This window comes from Macrobrachium nipponense, chromosome 4 (genome assembly GCF_015104395.2).
Source record: "Macrobrachium nipponense isolate FS-2020 chromosome 4, ASM1510439v2, whole genome shotgun sequence".
Lineage (NCBI taxonomy): Eukaryota > Metazoa > Arthropoda > Malacostraca > Decapoda > Palaemonidae > Macrobrachium > Macrobrachium nipponense.
Window position 1 is genome coordinate 35,550,983 of NC_061100.1, and position 21,604 is coordinate 35,572,586.

The 21,604-nt window shown below is 38.1% G+C and overlaps 1 protein-coding gene across 29 annotated transcripts in view; it reads left to right on the plus strand.

Moving 5' to 3' along the window:
• Window positions 1-21,604, plus strand: part of LOC135210852 (uncharacterized) — a 741,193-nt gene that overhangs the window by 595,152 nt on the left and 124,437 nt on the right. For 22 of the 29 annotated variants that reach the window (XM_064243740.1, XM_064243745.1, XM_064243741.1 and 19 more), the window contains 3 exons: window positions 885-994; window positions 2,101-2,232; window positions 19,634-19,744. In XM_064243740.1, coding sequence (XP_064099810.1) covers window positions 885-994; window positions 2,101-2,232; window positions 19,634-19,744 — 353 coding nt within the window. Of the gene's footprint in view, window positions 1-884; window positions 995-2,100; window positions 2,233-3,000; window positions 3,016-3,457; window positions 3,640-5,828; window positions 19,745-21,604 lie in introns of those variants that run through there. The other 7 variants (XM_064243735.1, XM_064243751.1, XM_064243736.1 and 4 more) reach the window with 5 other exon arrangements.

Below are 21,604 nucleotides of genomic sequence, written 5' to 3' on the forward strand. Positions count from 1 at the left end.
TTTAGTTACCATATATACTTGCGTATCATGCGACTTTTGAAGACTTAATTTTGAAGCTAATTTTAAAGGGGTTCCATCATACATGAAGTATAAAACTAACGCATGTAATATTCACATATTACGTAGTATCAAAATACAAAATGCAAGCAACGAATATGCATCTTTTCCATGGAGCTTTTAAAAAGTTATTCTTTACTTCACTGTATCCAATAATATTGTATGTACAGTATTCTCATATTACTATTTTATTGTGAAATAGGAACATAGCAATCGTGTGCCATTTGCATTGTTTGGGTTTTTATGAACATGGACAACAATAACATTCAGGAATTACATTTACATATGTGTCTGGTAAAAATGACCAGTAGATTCTACAAGTATATATCAACCTAAAAAGCAATAAAAACAATTTCACACTTGACTATGATGGTGAGGATGGGTCTGCTCCATCTATAATAAATATATATCTGAAAATGAACAGATATACACATTTATGAAAGGGAGTTGACTGTTATCCTTCTGGTGATCAGGTCAGTAAGGTGACATCATTGTGATTATGGTATTGCGGGTTCGTTTCCTGCTACCCGACATCATGATTTCTTTCATTTTTCTTTGATGTTGGATCTCAAGGCTTTGTAGTGACAAGCATACCCAAAAAAAGAGCAAAGAACTTGAGACAAGTTAAGAGGGCATTGTGGCTATTACATTTATATATGTATCTGGTAAAAATGACCAGTAGATTCTATATGTATGTTTATATGTATGTGTATATATATATATATGTGTGTGTGTGTGTGTGTGTGTGTGTGTGTGTGTGTGTGTGTGTCCAAGGATTAAGCTGATAAGGTAATTATACATAGACTACATTTTCTTTTTTCTTACAGAGTACCAGGGTCGGGAAAGGGACTTCTTACATCGTGAAGAATACCACATCACTCAACTAGAAGAGAAAGACTCGCACTACAATGCCCTTGTAAAGGCACTTAAAGACAGGGTATGTTATAATTTTGGCTGGCAGTAACATTGTCAAAATGTATTTCCTCTCAATTTTTTATTTCAGTCTCACATGCTTTTGTTTCTTTGTTAATCCTTCAGGTGCTGAAGAAGTGTTATTGAATCATACTCCATATGATATCACATATGAAGATACTGTATTAGGTCTTTCTGTTAATTGCAGATGTGTACTGAGTAGTACAGAAAGATTAGGCCTCATTAGTATATATTTGTTTGTGTATCACCTGATTAACTTTAAAATCTATGTTGTTGCAAAAGTTCCCTTGTTGCCTAAAAGATATCATTGTGAGATTTTCCGATGATTTTTGGCCTGTGTACTACTTCAGAGAGCAAGTTGGCCTTACATTAGTATAATATAAATAATATGTTAGAAGAACATTTATTTCAGATTCAAGTCACTGTACCTGTACTGGAAAATGAACCATGCCTATTTATTTAGCAAGGTCTAACGGAGCCTTTTAATCCAGACAAAGAGGTTTAAATAAAAAGCATAGTTCTTTATCTTCAAATTATCAGAATTAAGTTTGAAATAATAAACTTTCCTAATGTTTGCTTGGTTATGAACTTTCAATAAAATATTTAATGACATAATGCTTGATATTAGTGCTGTTTGGTACATATACTACTATATCTCATAGTGAATGTTCTTCAGGCATTCATGAATGGCCTTTACCATTCTTTCATATTTAAAAAGTTTTTGTCGTAATTTACATGTAAGTGTGTAAAAAAATAGTTTACTTTTCATTTATGAAAAATTAAAGCTCCTGTTTTGCCTTTACTCACCCTGATGATAACTAGTATATCTGGAAGGCATGATCACCCTGAATACTAATCCCTCATTTACTCCTCTGCTACTTTATTAGAAATATGCTTACAGTATAACTCCCTCTTTAGTGACTGATCTTATGGATTTAATGTAAATGTGTTTGTGAGCGTCATGTCTTTTAATTACCAAAGTCATATATAAATATTTAAGTTCAGCTACATTTTACTTATGTACATATAGATGATATCTTAAATTATTGCACAAATATTACCTCATTATCATTCACTGTTGTATGTTGCACTAACTGTTAAATTTTTCAGGTAATAAATTTAGAGGAAGAACTGAAAAATGCTCAGAAAAAGGCTGGTTTACCTGTGGAAGTCCCTTCAGATCTTAGTGTACAGCCAGCATATTTAGACCTTCAACAAAGTGCTCAGTCTGCGCTTGCAAAGGTAAGTTAGAATGATATAGCTGGATTATTTTTGATTATATATATACAAGCAGTGTAATATCTTGTAGAAATGCATATCTAATGTATCAATATTAATAACACTTCTGTACTTACAGTAAGTACTTCATGTAGTCATTTTTGTTTGACAGTTACATCTTTAAAACTTTTTTCCCTTGAAGTTTACTCTCTCTCTCTCTCTCTCTCTCTCTCTCTCTCTCTCTCTCTCGTCTCTCTCTCTCTCTCTCTCTCTCTCTCTCTCTCAGCTCACTTAAAATTATCTGAAGGTATCTATATATTTTAGTTTTTCTCTTCATTTTAAATATATCTTTCAAAATTGTACATTATAACCAAGACTAGATGGAGTAAAGCTGCTACTTGCTAAAGGAATGAATATTCTTTTCCAGTGAATTAAAACTAGTAGCCATATGGGATTGAATGCTAAAGAATAAGGGTAGTGATAACTAGAAGTAAGATGGTACATTCATATGTCCATACTACTGATTTTCATAAAATTGGAAACTAAAGAGAAAGCAAATTATATTTTGCTTCTGTAGTAACATCGTCTATACTGAAAATTTGTTGGTTTTATCAAACCTAATTAGAAAGTTGAGTATGAAGCTTAATTTTTGCAACTGGAGAAAGTTATTTTCAGTAATAAGTTATTTTCAGTAATAACAAAGGTAATGCTGGGAATTCTAACAACTAAAAAATTGATTATTTAATTACTATATGGTTTATGATTGAATGCATATTTTTACTACCATCAAAGGAACAATGCAATATAGTACGTGACATATGCATCTTCTAGTAGCACATTTTATTAATGCACAGTATTGAGCAGCTTTATCTTCTTTGAGGAGGTTATTGAAAATCATCCAAAAAGCAAAATAATACTTCATCTAGTGGAGGATTTGTATTTGATAATGCAATAGGCATAGTAGTTTTAAAGTAATGGTGATTATTGTGTGTACAGTAAAAATTGAATTGCATATTGGTATGTATATATTCTTGTAAATAACCAATATACATACTGATGTGTGTGTAATCTGTAAGCCCAGAGTCATATTATTTTGGAAATGTAGTAGACTGCCTAATCACATGCACTCTGATGTCTGATATGCACACATTGCACTTTTTCAGTGTTATCTCATTATAACAATGAAATTGCATGTAGTCAGTTTCTTAGTAGATTCTATTTTATTGACACACTTTTTTATTTCATACAGAGTGATTTGGTATTGTAGAGTCTGCTTATTGTACCCCAAGCATAAGCTTGAGCATTTTTAGCAAAATTTCAAGTGCTTTTAAGACTGATGAAGCAAAATCTATGATATCAAATTACACTGCAACTCATTTGCCTGTTTCAGTCTTTCTTACTCCTTTGACAAGTCTCAAGTTTAATGCAATAGTTTGATGTAGAATTTTACTCATAGTTATGTGTGATTTGAATCTTTGTATTGTAGATGCTTATACAGTATTTAGTTAGCATGTTAATGTTCTCACTAGCCTGAACATATTTAAACTGGATTTTAAATTTATCATGAATATTTTATATATCACTACTACATCACTACCTTGGAGATGTATGTTGGCATCCTTTTTTTAATCCGTTTTATGTATATGTTTTAGCAAATTGTGTGTTTAATTATTATATATTATCTAATAAAAGTTTAGGGTATGCATCAGGATTTTAAAGTAGTTACTAATGTTTATGAATGCAGTTAGATATGTATTTACTAAAGCCTTCAAGTTGTTAATGGATATTTTCAACATATTTTTATTGGTGTTAATTAAGATTTTATGTTTCCTTTGGTTGGACAGTTTGAAGTATTGTATGAACAATTGACATCATTATTATTGAGGATAAAGATTTGTACACTTTTAGTTGTATGTGCTGTAAAGGACCAAAGAAAGTTAACGTGGCCTTAGCTGTATTAGTGTAAGCTATTGGAGGAACTTCATCGACTGCATGTTGGTCCTTTGGTATTAGATTACAGTAAATGCCATAAAAGCTGTCAGTTTTTAACTGTGCAAAATATGTGTACAATTTAGAAATTATAATTGCAGACAGGTATATAAACAGCATATTTAAATTATTTAATAGCCAGTGGAAGTGAATTATGATTTGTGTTTGATAAATAGGATAAATAGGTATGAAATCGTGTTTCACATATGATTTGATATTGTTGTCATATGAAGTTATTGTCTAAAAATAGCTCTGAGGTTAATATAGTTTTGTAGATTTTTTATCAGAAGGAATAGCATGTTTTGTATGACATAAAATAAGGTTACAAAAATCAGTTATGCATGTTAAGTAGCGGTAGTTTGATTGCTGTATTTGAGATATCATATGCAGTTACCGCAAAACCAAATTTGCCAGAACACTGAGTGATAGTATGATACAAACTGCATTTTAGTATGTATAATGCTTTGTAATACGTATTTATATTAGTACTTACTGGATTAGGTTTATATGTAAAAGATACAGAAAAGCCACTGGCTGATGTTTTCTGTATGCTGTCTTATCAGTTTCTTGAGCCGGAGAATACAAATGCTAGTGGAAATCAGTTTTACCCGTTATATGATATCTAGGGAATCGCACATGCATTTCAGTCTCTTAGCTTTTATCTTGAAGGCAAACCTCTAGTTGAACATACTCGAAGTATTGTATTATCCCAATTACTAGCAAACTTTAGATAGTAATCTATTTGTCCTATTTGACTTTACAGTTTTGCATTTAACTGCCATCAGTGATATTTAAATACGTAATTGCTTATTTTGCAATTTTTAAGATGTTTTCGTTAATCATAACTCTTAGCTTAATCCTAATAGATTAGGTATCACAAAATATTGATTAGAAATTTTGAGTAACTTCAATTTTCTTAGTAAATCTTTCATAAAGAAAAAGTGTTCATATCTTTGCTTTCTTGCACCTTAACAATAGATTAATACTCTATTGTGTGAAAAGACACAGGAATTAGTATGAAATTAATAGTGCATACAAGTTTCTGCATGGACCATTTTTTTGAGACTGTAAATGGTCAAAGTTTAGATTATAGTTTTGAACTTATTCAAGACTTTGCAAATCAGACATGTGGATTTAAAAAATGCAAAGTTAATTAGCTTTTTAAGTTGTTTATAAATTGTCAATTGTTTCATCCCACTGTTGAAACTAAAAAATTAGTTTGCTCTAATGTGGTTTACAGGTATTGCTCTTTTCATTATCATGATATTGTTTGCTAGTTAATACTAGCAAGGTACAATTTTAGTTGAGCCTGTGAAGCATTGCCACACCTCCGGGGTAGTGATTTATGTTCATGAGGAAAATACTTGCATCTTTTGTTCAGGGTAGACTGTTAACTCGTAAATAAATATGCTGACTTGGACCACATTCTGTGGAAGATTTGCCTCCTTTTTTCTTGAACTAATATGAAAAACAAGCACAAAAATTCTAATGTAAAACATAATTAGAGTGACTTCTCCTTTGATGGTTCATTTGATCATCTTATGTATGTGCTAACAAATTGGCATTCACCAATATATCCCATCATTACTCATCAATTGAATATTAATTCTGTACGTTTTTTGTTTTTGTAGCTGGCTATATCATACTAGCTAATTTGCTGCTATAAACCCATTCCTAACATACCAACCTATTGTTCCAGTATAAGAGTTGTTTTCACCTGTACTTTTTTCCAAAAGATCACTGATCCTTCTGACATTGCACAAGTAGAGTTAAATTTTTTTTTTTAGCATTTTCATTAGGAGATTTTCTTTGAATTTTGAATATTTATTGAAATAGTGTATTAAAATTTCAGGTCTGAGCAGCTTATCCATGTATTTTTATATCATGATGCCCATTATGTTTCTTTGTTGTTTTTTAGTAAATGTCACAATTATGGAGGAGCAAGGGTATTGTCCCTTTTTTTACTTACTCTGGAAAAGAAATGTGCAGAGAAACCTAGATCTCTGACATTTATCAGTTCATTAATACTATGGTCTCAAAGCTAATAATACAGCTCAAAATTTACCTGCCAAGAGCATGATTAGCTAACTGCAGGCATGTGTGAGCCTTAGGAATGGTTCTAGAGGGGTTTATTAACAATGACACCTGTACATATGCAGTCAGAAAAGGCAATGTTTGCAAACTGCTGTTTGTCATTTTAGAGGTTAGTTCCCAGTCGTAATAAAAACTCAACTCCCTGCTTTTATTAGGAACTTCCTTTTGTGATATCATAAAGTTAAAGAAGATTTAGTACAGTACAATACTGCAAATTGCTCTTAAACACTGAGACCATTAATTTTACCTTCGCATTGATAAAAAACTTCTGACAACTATAGTTGACTATTTCCCCAGAAATTTATTGGTAGTATTAATATTGGTTAAACAGTACATATTTGGGTTTTCCAGATTTTAAATATAGCAATAATTTGATGTTTATTTCTGCTTTTGTTAAAGAACTTGCAGCATCAGTACTGTACTACATTTTTTTTTTTACTGTATTTATTTTCTTGAGTATTCATTTTTATTTCTTTCTTTCTCTTGCTGTTTTCTTCACTTGAAATTACACTGGTATATGTGAACTCCAATAAGATTATATGTAATAAGGTGAGGTAGATAATTGATTTAAGCAGGGCTACAATTGTATGCCGATTTTTTACCTTATTTCTTAATGAAAGTCACTCCCTCTATCCTCCCCTGATCTTATAAATTAGTATATGGATTAAGTATTGTTATAGACTAAACCACTTCTTTGGGATTTGTTAATTTTATCATGATTGGAGTTATATGAAAAAATTGAGAAATATTATTTTCAGTGGTCTAAGAGATGCTTGCCTGTGGGGCATAAAGGTACTTAGTTCTGTTTCTAATCTTTTTTTGCATAGTAAAGCATATGCATTTATTCACCAAGGAAATTTCTTGTAATGTGGTGTTCATTCATCAAGGAAATTTCTTGTAATATGGAGTTTTTGTCCATTTAAAAAAAATGTTCAATGAGATTTTTCATAATTGAAATTTATTTTGATTTGAAGTAGTATTCCTCAAATCTAACATGCTGAGTTGCTGTAAGGAGGATTATGTAAAGTTGAAAAGGTCATAGGTGGCTGTGTAGTTGTTTCTCCCAGAAGTAGATCAGGTGATAGCTAATTTAATTTTATTGAAGAGTCAGTGAGATAGGCAATACCATGCTCTTATTTAGTTGAGGCCAAAAGGAAATAAAAAAAAAAAATTGTCTTATTTTTGTTGTTGAAAGGTTGAAGTTTATGGGGGATTTGAGAGAACACAAGCTGAAGGGGGGGGGTTCATAAGTATTTGTGCTTGTGACACTTGCATTAGTGGCATTTTGATTATATGTTTCACCTTTTTCATTTTATCTCCACATGAATTTTCACTTTGGCATGATAATAATTTTAATTTATTTGGAAGGTTTGATTCAAACATGTCGTTCTCTATGATGATCCAGGAGGATTTTTGCTAATTGCACGACCAAGTTATTTCTTGATGAGTACAAATTACTTAAGTACTTAACAGAATAATTACACAGTCACCTCTCAATTAACGTGTGTTTAATTAACATGTTTTCGATTTATTGCGAGGTAGAAAATATTTAAAAATGTTTAAAAAACGCAAAAATTTTGATTTAACCCAAATTAACACCTGAGCATTGTTTTCAAATCACCCATGCATCAGCGGTGCAGACAACAGCTGTTGACATAAACAAAGACATAGCACAGTTTGTATTTATTAATAAAGAGAAAATTTTGTTTATTTATTAATAAAGTGAAAGATTTTGTTTATTTATTAATAAGCAAAAAAAAAAAAATCGACACGAAATGAGAACCAGCTTCATTCTGACATCGGCATCATTGAGCAATGTCATGCTGCTGATGGCTACGAATAATTACGCACGTAACGAATAATATGCATTTTTTTCATGAATCTTTTAAAAAGTTATAGATTACTTCACTGTATCCAACAATATTGTATGTATTCTCATATTTTTGTTATAAAATAATAACATAGCGGTCAATGTTTTGGTTTGGAAATCAGTTGATGGCGAATACGAATTTATTTTGCCATATTTAAGTTAGTTCTGTGCAAATTTTCTTGCTTCTAGTTAGCATAAACTAATATCTAGATGTACTTTACGAATATGAGACAAGGTTATTTTTCGTTATATGTATAAAAAAATTTTAAGTTGAAATATGTCTTTAATAAGTTGTTGTGAAATAAATGATTTTTTTCATTAACAAATTACATTGGAAGCATGTTTATTGTGTAAAAAAAAAAAAAGACGTAATACCGTTTTTCACTTGATTTCATCGTAATACGAGCTTTACGTTATTTACCTTTTAATTGCTTACTATCATACGATGGTTGAAATACACCAAACGGATGTTGCTGTTGCTGTTATCCAATTCGGTTGTACTTAGCAAAAAGGCACAGCATTCCCAAAGTCCAGGAACGTAACCCCCCTTATTCCTGTTATTTCATATGGGAAAGATATGTTTAAAAGACACTTTTTTAATTAACCCAAGCTCTCCAGGAACGTAACCCTCACGTTAATTTAGAGGTGACTGCATATCAGAATCTTTGTAATTGATGTAAAAGTTATGCTACTAGATGGTGAGTAGGATTTTTATGACATATCATGCTATGAACTGCAGAAATTTCTTAAGCAGAAAACAAGGTTGTTCATACGCGAACAAACCTTTGGTCTTAACAATAGGATAATTTCTAGCACCTAGCTGGATCCGGTTAAAAAAAAAAACAGATGAAAGCAAGGAATCTCGTGATATCTGGCAATGCATGCGTAGATCGGGTGAAGGATGGTCGAAGACCATTCATTTATGTTCGCGCATCAGTCTTTCTTTTGACCGCCTGGGCGAGAGTCATGTTAACCTCTCTTGGCCTTTTCCCGGTTCATTGCCGGTTTCGCTTCTGTTTAGTGTGTGTGTGTGTTTGGCTGGTATTATGGCTTCTTCTGCTCCTTCTCGGCGTCAACGTATGTGCCCTGGAGTTCCTGGTTTTCCGTGTTCTCGTTTTTTTGCTTCGGCAGCGACCGACCCTCGCATAATGTGCAGTAGGTGTCGGTCTAATTTTTGTACTAATACGAATCCTTGCATGGAATGGCAGGCATGGCCTGCGGAACAGTGGAGGTCGTTTTATGGCAAGAGAGAACATCGGAGGGTTTTGATTCGACTCTTCCTACTTGGGAAGATTTTGCGCCCGGTGTTTTGTCTCCTGCAGTAGTCAACCCTCATAGTAGCGTTGTCCCTGCGTCTCCTTCCTTTTCTTCCATTAATTTTTCGATGGAAGTATCGGGAGGCCGCCAGGCTAATGTTGGTAATGAGGCCCTTCTTCCTTGGGAGTTTATTTGATTCCCAAGAAGGGTGAGGCTTTTTCATCAATCTCTTCTCTTTCAGAGTCGGAGGCGTTCAAAATGGCGGTGATTTTGAAGACGCTCGGGCTAGGGGGTACCCCGTCCTTGGAGGGGTTGCGAGCACATTTTGTGGAGGCTCGCACCCCCCCTTCCCGGACTGCCCAGGCCATCCCCCTACTCCCGGCCTCGTCTTCGTGGGTAGCAGAAGTCGGCCATCTTGTATTGCTCCACCAGTGTCTGCTGCTGCTTCAAGACGGAGTTACCCTGTGGCATCAGCCCCGTTGATACGTCATGGGATCCGTCTTTGTGTATTCCTCCACCAGTGGCGTCTCATTCCCCCTCGCACCGAGGGGAAGCCGTGACGTCGCCACCACTTGTGACATCACTCCCATCGGTGACGTCTTTCTCGGCCATGACGTCATCACTGCCGCCCAGTTCGCTACATCTCCCTTCCTTGTCATCAGAGCCTTCTCTGGCACATCAGTCTGAGGTCATATGCCTGGCAGTGCTCCAGAGGTTGGACTCTGTATTGGATGTGAAGTTGGCTGCCTTATCGTTGGGAGGACTGGTAGGAAACATGTTGCTTCGTCCCCGCCTCCTGAGAAGAGTGCGCATAAGAAACTAGTGCTGTCTTCCTCTTCCTCTTTCCCCTCTATGCCCCGGTGGCATATCAAGCATTGGAAGGCTAAGGACTTTGCCCTTCCTTTGCCTTCGAGGGAGGGACAACGAGGATGTGTTCCCGAGAGTGCTGTTGTTTCGGGCAGTGTTAGTGGTGTGCGATCTGCAGGAGATGCTTTGTCCTCTGACTCGAATCTCAGGCGTGTTACACCCCCCTCCGGTCCATGTACATCGCAAGCGTGTTGCAACCTCCCCTGCCCGTGTACGTGATGTTAGTGCTCCTTCTTCTCCAAGACCTATTCGTCGCTGTAAGGATCTCAAGGCGCCTGTCAAGAGGTCGAAGGTAGTGAGCGCAGAGTTGGTGCAGCTGGAGTGTTTGCCTGCCTCTCACTGGTGCTTCCAAGAGTTCGACTCTTGGGGATTCTCCTTCGATCTCGGGTGTTCGAGTCCCCCCCCCTCTCACATACGTACGTCCGCCACGCCCGTGACCATTCATGGCCATGTGGAGTCATCTGTTGAAGTAAGCGATGTTCCTAGTGTTATAGTGGGTTCGTCTCGGAAGCCGACGCATGGACCCAGCCCAGACAGGTTAGTTGGGGTTTAGGGCTGTTTGGCTGCTAACCCTTCCATTAATTATAAGAGCCTACACATCCTCCTCCTCGTTGGTCTCCGTTGCCGGAGCGGTAGGAGGGAGACACGCAAGAGTTTCTGTCTTCCTTTTCGGAAGTTGTTGAGCTCATTCGTGTGTTTAACAATTTGGAAAGTAGGACTCAGGCTCGGTCGTCTTACACTCCTTCTTGCTTGGAGACCTTGGTGGGAGTTAATTAGGACCCCAAATCATCTCTTCAGCTTCATTTGTCGGGGCACGTTCAGTCGGTCTTGCAGAAGGTTAAGGCCTCTGTTTTGGACCGGGATGGTTCACTTCGCTCTAGGGACTCTACCAAACTACTACCCCTGCCTCTCACGAGACTTAAGAAGTACTATGCTACAAGCTCTGCATTTTTGTTGTCACACCATCTTAACCCAGACATCATTCGCCTGAAGCCGGGTTTGACTTTGGATGCCTCAGCAGTGGAATCTACGGCAGCCTCCATGTTGTAGACGGTTTCTTGGCTGGACCTCTGGTCTGTGGTTATTGCCAAGATAGCTTCTGACAGGTCCTCAGAAGGGTTGGTTAGTGCCTCCTCGCTTGCCAGTCTGTTGCAGTCCAGGGCAAGGCGTTTTCATATTTGGCTCACCTCGGTGCTAATTTATGGGCTAATCTTTTTCTGATTAGAAGGGACACAGCTTTGTCCAGGATGGAGAGATTGCTCAACACCCAGTCCTTGCTGGCATTGAGGAACAGAGATCTGTTGGAGTCCCAATTTTGTTTCCTCAGACAGAAATCGAGAATGTGATAGACCGGCACCAGGCTGACACCAAAGACAGACTGGTGCACCAGGCCGTGTCTAAGTTGAAGTCTCGTCCTTGGAGACGTCCGGCTCCTCCTCCTCCTCCTGTTCAGCAGCAGTCAAGGAGATCGTCGCCTGGTAGGCCGTCGAGGACCTTGAGTTCGGCAGGGCCTTCCCATTCGACACAGCCTAAGTCAGAAGATCAATGCCCCTTTCGCTCTCATTCCTTTAAGCCAAGAAGGGGCCCAAGGGGCAGAGGTAAAGGGGGTCGTCGGTAGGTTAGGCGCCTCTCCCTCTCCAGCGCCACGGGTGGGGGTTGCCTGGCTGGCCATTGGGCCAAGTGGAAGAGTTATGGGGCGGAGAAGTGCATGATAGATGTACTTTGGGTGGGATACTTACTGCCATTAAACTTCTCTCCTCCTCTGTTGGACAAGCCGCAGCTCAGGAAGGCATATCCTCCAGATTCTCTGAAGTTCTTGGCTCTTCAGGAGGAAGTGCAGAAAATGCTGGACAAGGATGCGATAGAGGAAGTAGTGTGTCCGTCCCTTGGGTTTTACAGTCACATCTTCTTGGTGCCCAAAGCGTTGGGAGGATGGAGGTCTGTGATCGACTTATCCACCTTGAATCATTTCATCAGGAAGACACGGTTCAAGATGGAGACCCTGCGCTCGGTGTTGGGAGCCATGAGGGAAGGCGACTTCATGCTGTTCATAGACTTAAGGGACACATACTTCCAAATCCCTGTTCATCCGACGTCCAGGAAGTTCCTTCACTTCTCTCTTGCGGACAAGATCTTTGAGTTCAAAGTCTTGTGCTTTGGGCTGACGACAGCCCCTCAAGTGTTCACAAGGGTCTTCTCGCTCGTGTCAAGTTGGACCCGTGCTCAGGGGATCCATTTGCCGAGGTACCTCGACAATTGGTTAGTCTTGGCAGTTTCCAGTGAGAAGCTGCTGTAGGACAGGGATCGTCTACTTTGGGACAGGGATCGTCTACTTTGGTTCTGTCTGGACCTGGGCATATTAGTCAACCAGGAAAAGTTGAATCTCGTACCCACTCAAAGGATTCTCTACCTGGGCATGGTCATCGATACGACAGTGGCAAAAGTTTTTCCGTTGGATCAGACATTAGAGAAGTTGCAGGCAGTAGCACACAACTTCCTGTCAGAGTCACATCAGTCAGCTCATCTGTGGCAGGTTCCTCTGGGAGTGTTGTCTTTCCTGGAGAAGCTGGTCCCTCATGGGCGTCTTCATCTTCGGTCTCTGCAATGGAGACTGGGAGAATTCTGGTCTCTGGCAGGGGACTCTCCCCTGTTAATGGTTCCTCTGTCTCTGGAGGTGAGAGAAGACCTTCGTTGGTGGTTGGATGACCAGAATCTGTTGAAGGGTGTCCCTCTGCGTTCTCTTCCACCGGACTTCCTTTTGTTCTTGAACGCCTCCCTCACAGGTTGGGGCGCTCATTTAGGCGGCCTCATCGTTTCAGACGTTTGGAGTTTGGAGGACAAGCAGCAACATAACGTCTTGGAGTTGAAGGTGGCTTTCCTGGGTCTAAAGGAGTTTCGGGGGAAGGTAGAGGGTCATTCTGTCGTTCTCATGTCAGACAACACCATGATGGTAGCCTATGTGAACAAACAGGGAGGCCTGGTTTCACGTCAACTTCACGCCTTGACCGTCGAGCTTCACCAGTGGGCGGTCAGCAATTCGGTAGAGCTCTCAGCCAGGTATATCCCCGGGAAACGGAACGTGGTCACAGACAAACTCAGTCGCTAGGATCAGATCCTAGGCACAGAGTGGTCCCTTCATCAAGTGCTGGCAGACAAGCTTTTCCAGATTTGGGGGAGATCCATGCTGGACTTTTTTGCGACACGTTTCAACAGGAAGCTGGAGGTGTTCTGTTCAGTGGTTCCAGATCCTTTAGCATTGGCAGAGGACGTATTCCAACATCCCTGGGACAACCTGGAGTTGTATGCCTTCCCTCCATTTTGTTTGATCCGTCAGGTTCTGAACAGGCTGATGAATTCACAGGGTCTCAGGATGACTTTGGTAGCCCCTCTGTGGCCTCAGGCGGAATGGTTTCCAGATCTGCTGTCGTCGTTGTCAGAGGTTCCAAGGGAGATTCCCCCTTGGCGACATCTTCTGTGTCAGCCCCATGCGGAAAGGTTCCACCAGTCAGTAGAATCCCTGTCTCTTCATGGTTGCAGGCTATCAAGTATCTCCTCCAAGCGAGAGGCTTTTCTTAGAGATCACCTGGGCTCATGTTCACCAGTCTTAGAAAGTCGAACTCTGTGGTTTACCAAGGCAAATGGGCGATCTACTGTGACTCCACTCGTGATCTCTATTCAGCGAATAGCAGACTTTTTAACCTTCCTCAGAGACGAGAAACGTTTGTCCGTTTCTGCCATTAGAGGCTACAGGGTGGCCCTGAGTTTGGTGTTACGCCTTAAGGGTATTGACATCTCTTCCTGGGAACTTTCCCTGCTGCTTAAGGGGTTTGAGCAGTTGAGTTCTCCTAGAGAGCTCAAGCCTCCGACATGGGATGTTTCCTTGGTTCTTAAGAGCTTCACTAAAGAGTCCATATGAGCCCTTGCGTCGCTCATCTGACAGGAACCTGATGCTCAAGACAGTTTTCCCTCTGGCTTTGGCATCTTCCAAGAGGGTAGGAGAGCTCCACGGTCTGAGCTATGAGGTGAAGCACACCAGGGGTTGGGGGTCGATGTCCTTCGAATTTGTCCCAGAATTCTTGGCCAAGACCCAAAATCCCTCTGTGCATGATGACAGGTTCACTTCGTTTTCCATTCCATCACTGACTGATTTTGTGGGTGGTGATGCTCAAGAGCTTTTGTTGTCCCCTGTCCGGGCCCTGCGTTGCTATCTTAAAAGGACTCGGCACCTTAGATCAGGCTGCCACAGACTTTTTGTTAGCACAGGCCGTACAAAGAAAGAGGTGTCTAAGAATACTATCCCTTTTTGGATACGGGAAGCCATCAGACAGACATACTTGACTCTTGATGATTCTACCACCACGTCTGTGCAGGCTAGAGCACATGATGTTAGAGGTTCTGGTCCCTCTCTGGCTTTCAAAAAGAACTTGGCTGTACATAGAGTGCTGAGCGCTGATACTTGGTTACACCAGTCCACGTTCACCTCCTTCTATCTTAAGGTTGTTGCCCACAGATCTGCGGACACATTTTCCCTGGGTCCTGTGGTGACTGCACAACAGGTTATGTAACTCTTAGTTGGCCTTAACAGGGCACCTTTGTATCTTACCTAAGATGATTGTGTAGATGAGAGAATCAGTGAGTTGGCTGGTCTCCTCCTTTCTCTTGTACCTTTCCTTCTTCATTCGGGCAGTTTGTTATTGGACAGTCAAAGTTTCTCTTTGGTGCCCTATACAGTGGTTATCCCTTATATCATTGTACTTCACTCAGGGTCTGAGTCGTTAGATATCAATTTCAACGGGCTTCAGTTCCTCTCCAAAAACCATTCCTTTTGAGAGCTGGACAGGTGGGTAGGCCCCCAGCCGGCCTAGGATGTTTTATACCTCTCTCCAAGTATGAGTCTATCCTGTTGTTAAGACCAAAGGTTTGTTCGTGTATGAACAAATGACAAATTTTCCAAGACAATTTGTATTTTCCATAGCTACAAACAAACCTGAGGTCTTAACATTATACTGCCCGCCTCTAGCCGCCCCTCTATTTGTTATGACATCCTGAGTTGGGAAAGACCGATGCGCGATCATAGGTGAATGGTCTTCGACCATCCTTCACCCGATCTACGCATGCATTGCCAGATATCAGAAGATTCCTTGCTTTCATCTGTTTTTTTTAACCGGATCCAGCTAGGCGCTAGAAATTATCCTATTGTTAACACCTCAGGTTTGTAGCTATGAAAAATACAAATTGTCACAGAAAATTTGTCATTTTTGGTGGATGCTTGGCATGTATCCTTATTTCCTATTTGCTACTGACATTTTTTAAATCTGTAGACTAAGGAGACCCTCTTCAATTTTGCTCTTTTGTGAGATAAGTACTTGAAGAAGTTTTAAGGTTCCTGAGATTTTCCTGCTTCTGAGGATTATGAATACTAATTTTGTATCATTAGGGTATTGCGTTAATTGTTCTTGGCTGTGTGTGTTGATTCTTTGTGCTGCTAAAGGCATGGTTCTTGTTACCCTCTCAAACACATATAAATGAACAGAAGATCCAATTTTTCTGCAGCAGTGTTCATTGATAATAGTTTATGGTAATTAACCATTTTTATTTGTTCCTAATTATTACTAATAGTGCAATGCAAGCGAGTTTAAGGTAGAATGCAGTGTGATGCAATTTGTGCTAAATAGGGTGAAATTATATCAAATTTACTGTATAACAAACTTCCCATATAATGGATTATTTTCATAAAATGACCTAGCCTCAGCCTCTTTCAAGTTTTTATTTAGGATTTATTCCACTATAATTTCTACACCATTGAAGATAAACTCTTCAGACTACTAATATATTTTGTATTGGTGATGACAATTCCTCTTTCTGTGTGATGGATCCAAGGATTAAGGTTATACTTGGAGTTTTGAGGTCAAATAAGAGATTACTTTCATCAGAATCATTTTGAGTTTTGAGGTCAAATAAGAGATTACTTTCATCAGAATCATTTTGTTTTACAAACATCTTAATAACACATTGCTTGTTGTTGTTAAATGCAATGTTGCTATATAGCCACCATGACAAAAAGGTATCATCACCCTAATTTTCTGATTGAGGTTGACATAACTTGATGGTGGTTATCGTAAGTAATTTATCGTGCATTTGTTTACTGCTGTTTTAAGTAACCAGTATTGGAGGTTTGCTCACCAGATTATCTTAAACAAAAACAGACTCGCACACACAGCATGGGCTGGCAAATTCTACTTGCTATGTAGTTTATGTTCTTCAGATCCATCCTTCTAAGGAGTTTCCTTGTTCATGCGGACCACCTTTCTTCCTCTCCTTCAGAGGGTTGAATGAAATGCCTTCATCCTCATCAGTTATCCAGCTCTTACTTTTGAATTGTGTTAACTCTTGAAATATTGCAAGAATATGTTCCTGCTCACTAATCTCTTAAGTGGTCATGCAGTCCATTTAGGGGTTTAAGTCTCCATAGATGCAATTTACAAACTGGAATGAGTTTCAGCTGATGTAAACTATTTCCATCTTTACTGCTGAAGTCCTCCTTGCCTTCATTGTTTCTAAATTTATTTAATCCTCACCAGTATTAGAAGAATGTCAGTTATCAAAAGTAAATTTATTGCTTTTACCCTAGTTTTTTAATGCAGGCAAGTGATATGTGGCTGTTTTGAGCTATCCCCCCCTTTTCTGCGCAAGAGATTAAGTACACACACTGTATTTGTGAAAGGGCTCATACTTATGTAACCTTTCAGTCGAATCTATGCTGAGCCTGGCAGAGCTACACAAAGTGTAATGCTGACCATGGTGATATTTTTCTTTGTAGATAACAGAGAAAATGTTAGCACCGAAGTGTCTGGTTACATTGGAAGAACAGTCAATTTTTCTTTAGTCATCTTGACATGATTGTGATTGTAGATTTGTAATTATTGAAACAGTTAGATGAGCATTAAATACTTAAGCAGAAAGTACGAGAAAGACTTGTTAAACCAGTTATGTTATTCTACTGTAACATAAAATTCAAGTTCAGAGTCAGTGGTGGGCATATTAGAGTGACTGAAGATGAATGTTGATGCCCATCAGGGACCACATATGAGTCCTTCATTGTTGATCATAGTAATATAGTTGAAAATGCAAGGGAGCAGAAGAGAGAGGCCCCCAGAAATGCTACATATCAAGGAAAGCAAAGCTTTTAGTAACTGGAAAGGGAGCAAAGGAGAAAAGTCAGACAAGTGGCCTTCTGGATATTGCAGGAAAGGTGTAGGATTGATTTAAAAAAAACACACTTTGTATCCAAAGTACATGTATCAGTTAGTGCCACAAGAAATGGTTAGGACTTTGATATAAAAATAGGGATCTTTTGTACCATATATAAGAAGAGTTAATGGATAATGGAAGGAGTATGATATGCCAGATGAAATTTCATCCGGAAAAATCCCCAAATAGTAGCAAGCATAGAAAATGGACCTATCCCGGGGACTGGGACAAGCAGCAATAAATATGATTCTATAAAATTTCCCAAAATTATCACTTAAACAAAAGAAAGTGGAGTACTACATGGTTATGATGGCTCATAAATAATTTTATAAATTTTTTCTTTGTATGAATAATGCAAGGACGATGCTTATCTAGATTTGTTATTCTCACCCTGAGAGAACATGCTCTTATCAAATTGGAGATTTGTTTTTTATTGTATGAAATTATTTTCAGTGTCTTGAGAGTATATTAGTTTAGGAATTATTCTTTTTAAACATCATTTCCTTCTTTTAAGACTCTTCAATATTCATATTTGGAATTGGAAACTTATCACTAACTGAAAAATATGTAAATAATAATTAACTAAAATATTTAATAATGCATTTTCGATTTATTTTATTTACACGTTCTAACTATTGTAAATACATATTTGATAATTCATGTCACAGATTACAGGAAATCCTAAACTCGCAAATACTTTACTTATTACCGGTAGTCCCTAGTTATTGTTGGACTCAGTTATTGGTGATCTTGTTTAGCACTGAAAATTGGCAATTTCATTGCCATAATGCGCTGATTTCCAGTTAATGTCACTGACAATAGAGTTATGGCACCAATACATACCTTACTGAGTTGCCATTAACTGGTTATCGATGCCAAAATCCAGTTATCAGCACCATAAATTGCTGATTTTCAAACATTGCCGATTTTCGCTTATCAAGCCGTTGGAATAGAACCACCGCTGGTAACTGGGGAATACATCTAAGCACATAAATGGAAATTTGAACATGAAAGCATTATTAATGTTAATGGTAAAGCAAGACCAGAAAAGTTACAGGTAGTCCCCAGTTAACAGGGGGGTGTTCTGTTCCCGGCCAGTGCTGCTAACCGAAAATCACCGATAACACCACTACTAACCCAACCCACTTAATGGTGCCATTAACTGGATATTGATTGACACCACTGTTACCTGGAGATCAGTGATGCTAACCAGAGATTGGTGCCGCTAATTGGAGATCGGCGCTGAAAATCCAGTTAACAGCGTTGGTAGACGAGCATCGTAAAACTGAATGGCCATTAACCAGGGGCTGCCTGTATTTCTTTTGGAAATTTAGATTTTGTATGTATTTTTCCCCATCAGAGTATATTTCCTGCTCATAATTGATCTGTACAGGCAGTCCCTGGTTATTGGTTATTGGCGGCCTCGGTTATCTGCGAGCTGGTTTAATTGAGCTTGTCTAACAAATAAAAATCACCGATTTTTTGTCCCAGTATGTGCCGATTTCTGTAACCTTGTACTGGCTCTAATGCATATGTAACAGAGGCGCTGATGTCCGGTTTTCAGAGACGACATCTGGTTATCGGTACTGATAAGTGCCAAAAACCACCAATCCGCTGATAACCAGGGACTTATTATTATTATTATTAATAGGGACTGCCTGTATATAATTTTGCTCATGGGCTCCATGAAAGGGAAGCTATACATTGTTAAAAGTGTGGACTTTATTATTTGATAAAACAAATGTCCTGAAGATTCTAAACCTGTGTCAAGGTTTGCATAGAATATGGGTAATTATTCATGGAAAAAGAGGCTTTCATATCACTGTAATCTTTTTATTTATTTTGTCATGGGATCATGGATTAAAAGAAAATTGGGTAAGCTGCTCAGTTAAAAAAAGATTTTTTTTGTATTGGTTATTACATTGTATACATGAGCTAACTTCCACTTTAGAGGATCCCCATCCATCAAACATGTACTGTATATAGTCCAATTTTGCATATTTGTTTACACATGCCTTTCCCATTGGTGTTATTATTGTGACGCCCACTTCCCACTTGCACTGCTCATATGCTCGCATCCCCCCCTTGCCTGTTTAGCAGCCTCCTCGCAAACCCAGTCTCAGCACGTTCGACCCAGAGATATCGGACACGGAAACTTCTGACAACGGAGCATCTGAGGGCGACAAGGCAAACACAGTTGAGAGGAAGGTAGGAGATGGTAATTTTTGAGTTGCAGTAGATGTGATTGGAAAAGAAAGAACTCTCTTAATCCATTTAAACATTGTTATAGATGATGGTTTTTTCTAAATACTATAATTGGCTGTAGTGCTTGTACTGTTCTTCACCCATGAGCTTGTCGATTTACATAAAATCTATGCTCTTTTTAAAAAATTTCTTTTGCATGTGTCAGTAGTAACAATTCTATTCATCTCTGCTTTTCTATACTTCATAATATAACGGCTCAGCATGGTATACAGCATGTATGTGCTTTTGAAAGATATCAGTGCTACAGCTATTCAACTTGCTGTAAATTAGAGTAAAGAGGAAATACAGAGTGAATTGGTTGGGACAGTATTTTTACTATAATCAGTATTCTTCATATTTTGTGTTTACACTACTGGCCTTGGAAGTACATATGTAGTTTTATTAGAGTATGCATTAATAAATTTTTGCCATTGCTATAATGAAGTAGTATGTTGTATTAATTTTTTTGGGTTGTTAATTGTTATATAACATTTACATATGTCTTGAAACAGTTCACTTTCAAATAAACATTATATTTGTATGTAAAGACATATATATTATATATATTATTTAAACATTCATGTTATATATAAAATTTACGTATTGGAAAATTTAATTCGTATTAAGGTAATTTAAATATGTTACAACAAAACTGAACACTGTTAAACCATAAGCACTTAATTATCATTTGCCTATGGTACTGATTATTAAAACTAATTGAAATCAACATGGAATAAATAACTAATGTGCGGCCTGTAGCAACTAGCAGAGTAAGTGTCCAAACTTTCCATTTCATTACTTAAGGATATTGCTCTAATTTGGATGAACTGAAAATGAAGAGTTAGTGGGAAGTATGTATTCCTATAAAGCAACATTGTTGAAAGGCTAATTTGCTGGGTTTCCTCAAATGTAGGGGTCTATTTCCCCTGGTATTGAGATTCTTGTATTCAATACACTAATATTTTCCTACCCTGAATATATTTACAGTTTACATAGTTTGTGACCCAGGTATCCTATCTTTGGCATCATTATTAGGATTTCTTTAATGTGTTTGATAGTTGTAGGGTCAAATAAGGATACCAGTCAGTTTTTTTGTGTTTAGGTGATAATGCATCCCTTAGACGAAAGTATCAGAAGATATTTTTCTAAACTATTCCATATGATATTTATAATATCCTTTTCTTTTGTCATTGTGGAACTGTGGAGGGAAGCATTTTGGAGTTTTCTTTGACAGTTTATGATCCTCAGTCCTTGAAAACACTCATCTTTTCATTACCCTCAAAGATTTTTTATTCATCAGAGGAGTCTTTTTATTTTGAAGCATGTTGTAAGTTTTCTTAGGGATATCTTCTCCCAGAGGGGAATTAAGAATTCACTGAGTCTGTTACCTCATTGTCATCAGTGCTTGTAGTTTTGGTGATATGGTGGTAACCATAGCTTTTTTTTTACATAAAAAATGTTATTTTGTATGGTGGTGGTGATCAAGCATATTTAACTAAAAAGTGTTAGTTGCTCTTGTATTGAGACTTCTTATTGGTTCCATAAAGGTTTAGGGAGTTTTTACCCTTAGCAATGTTGGATTGAGTCTTGGTAGTTTGTTGTATATATTGTAACTAGATATTCATAGTTTCTTCCTTGTTTAGAATATGATGACTGAAAGTAGGGAGCCCACAATGTAGGAATGAATTATTTAATTCTCACTCACCTTCAAATTCAGTCCGGAATTGTCACAAATTTTCTAGTGGGTACTTGGATGTGCCCCTTGACTTTGACCAAATCTCGATTGTGTTCTCATTGGATCAGATTATTATGACTTGTCATATC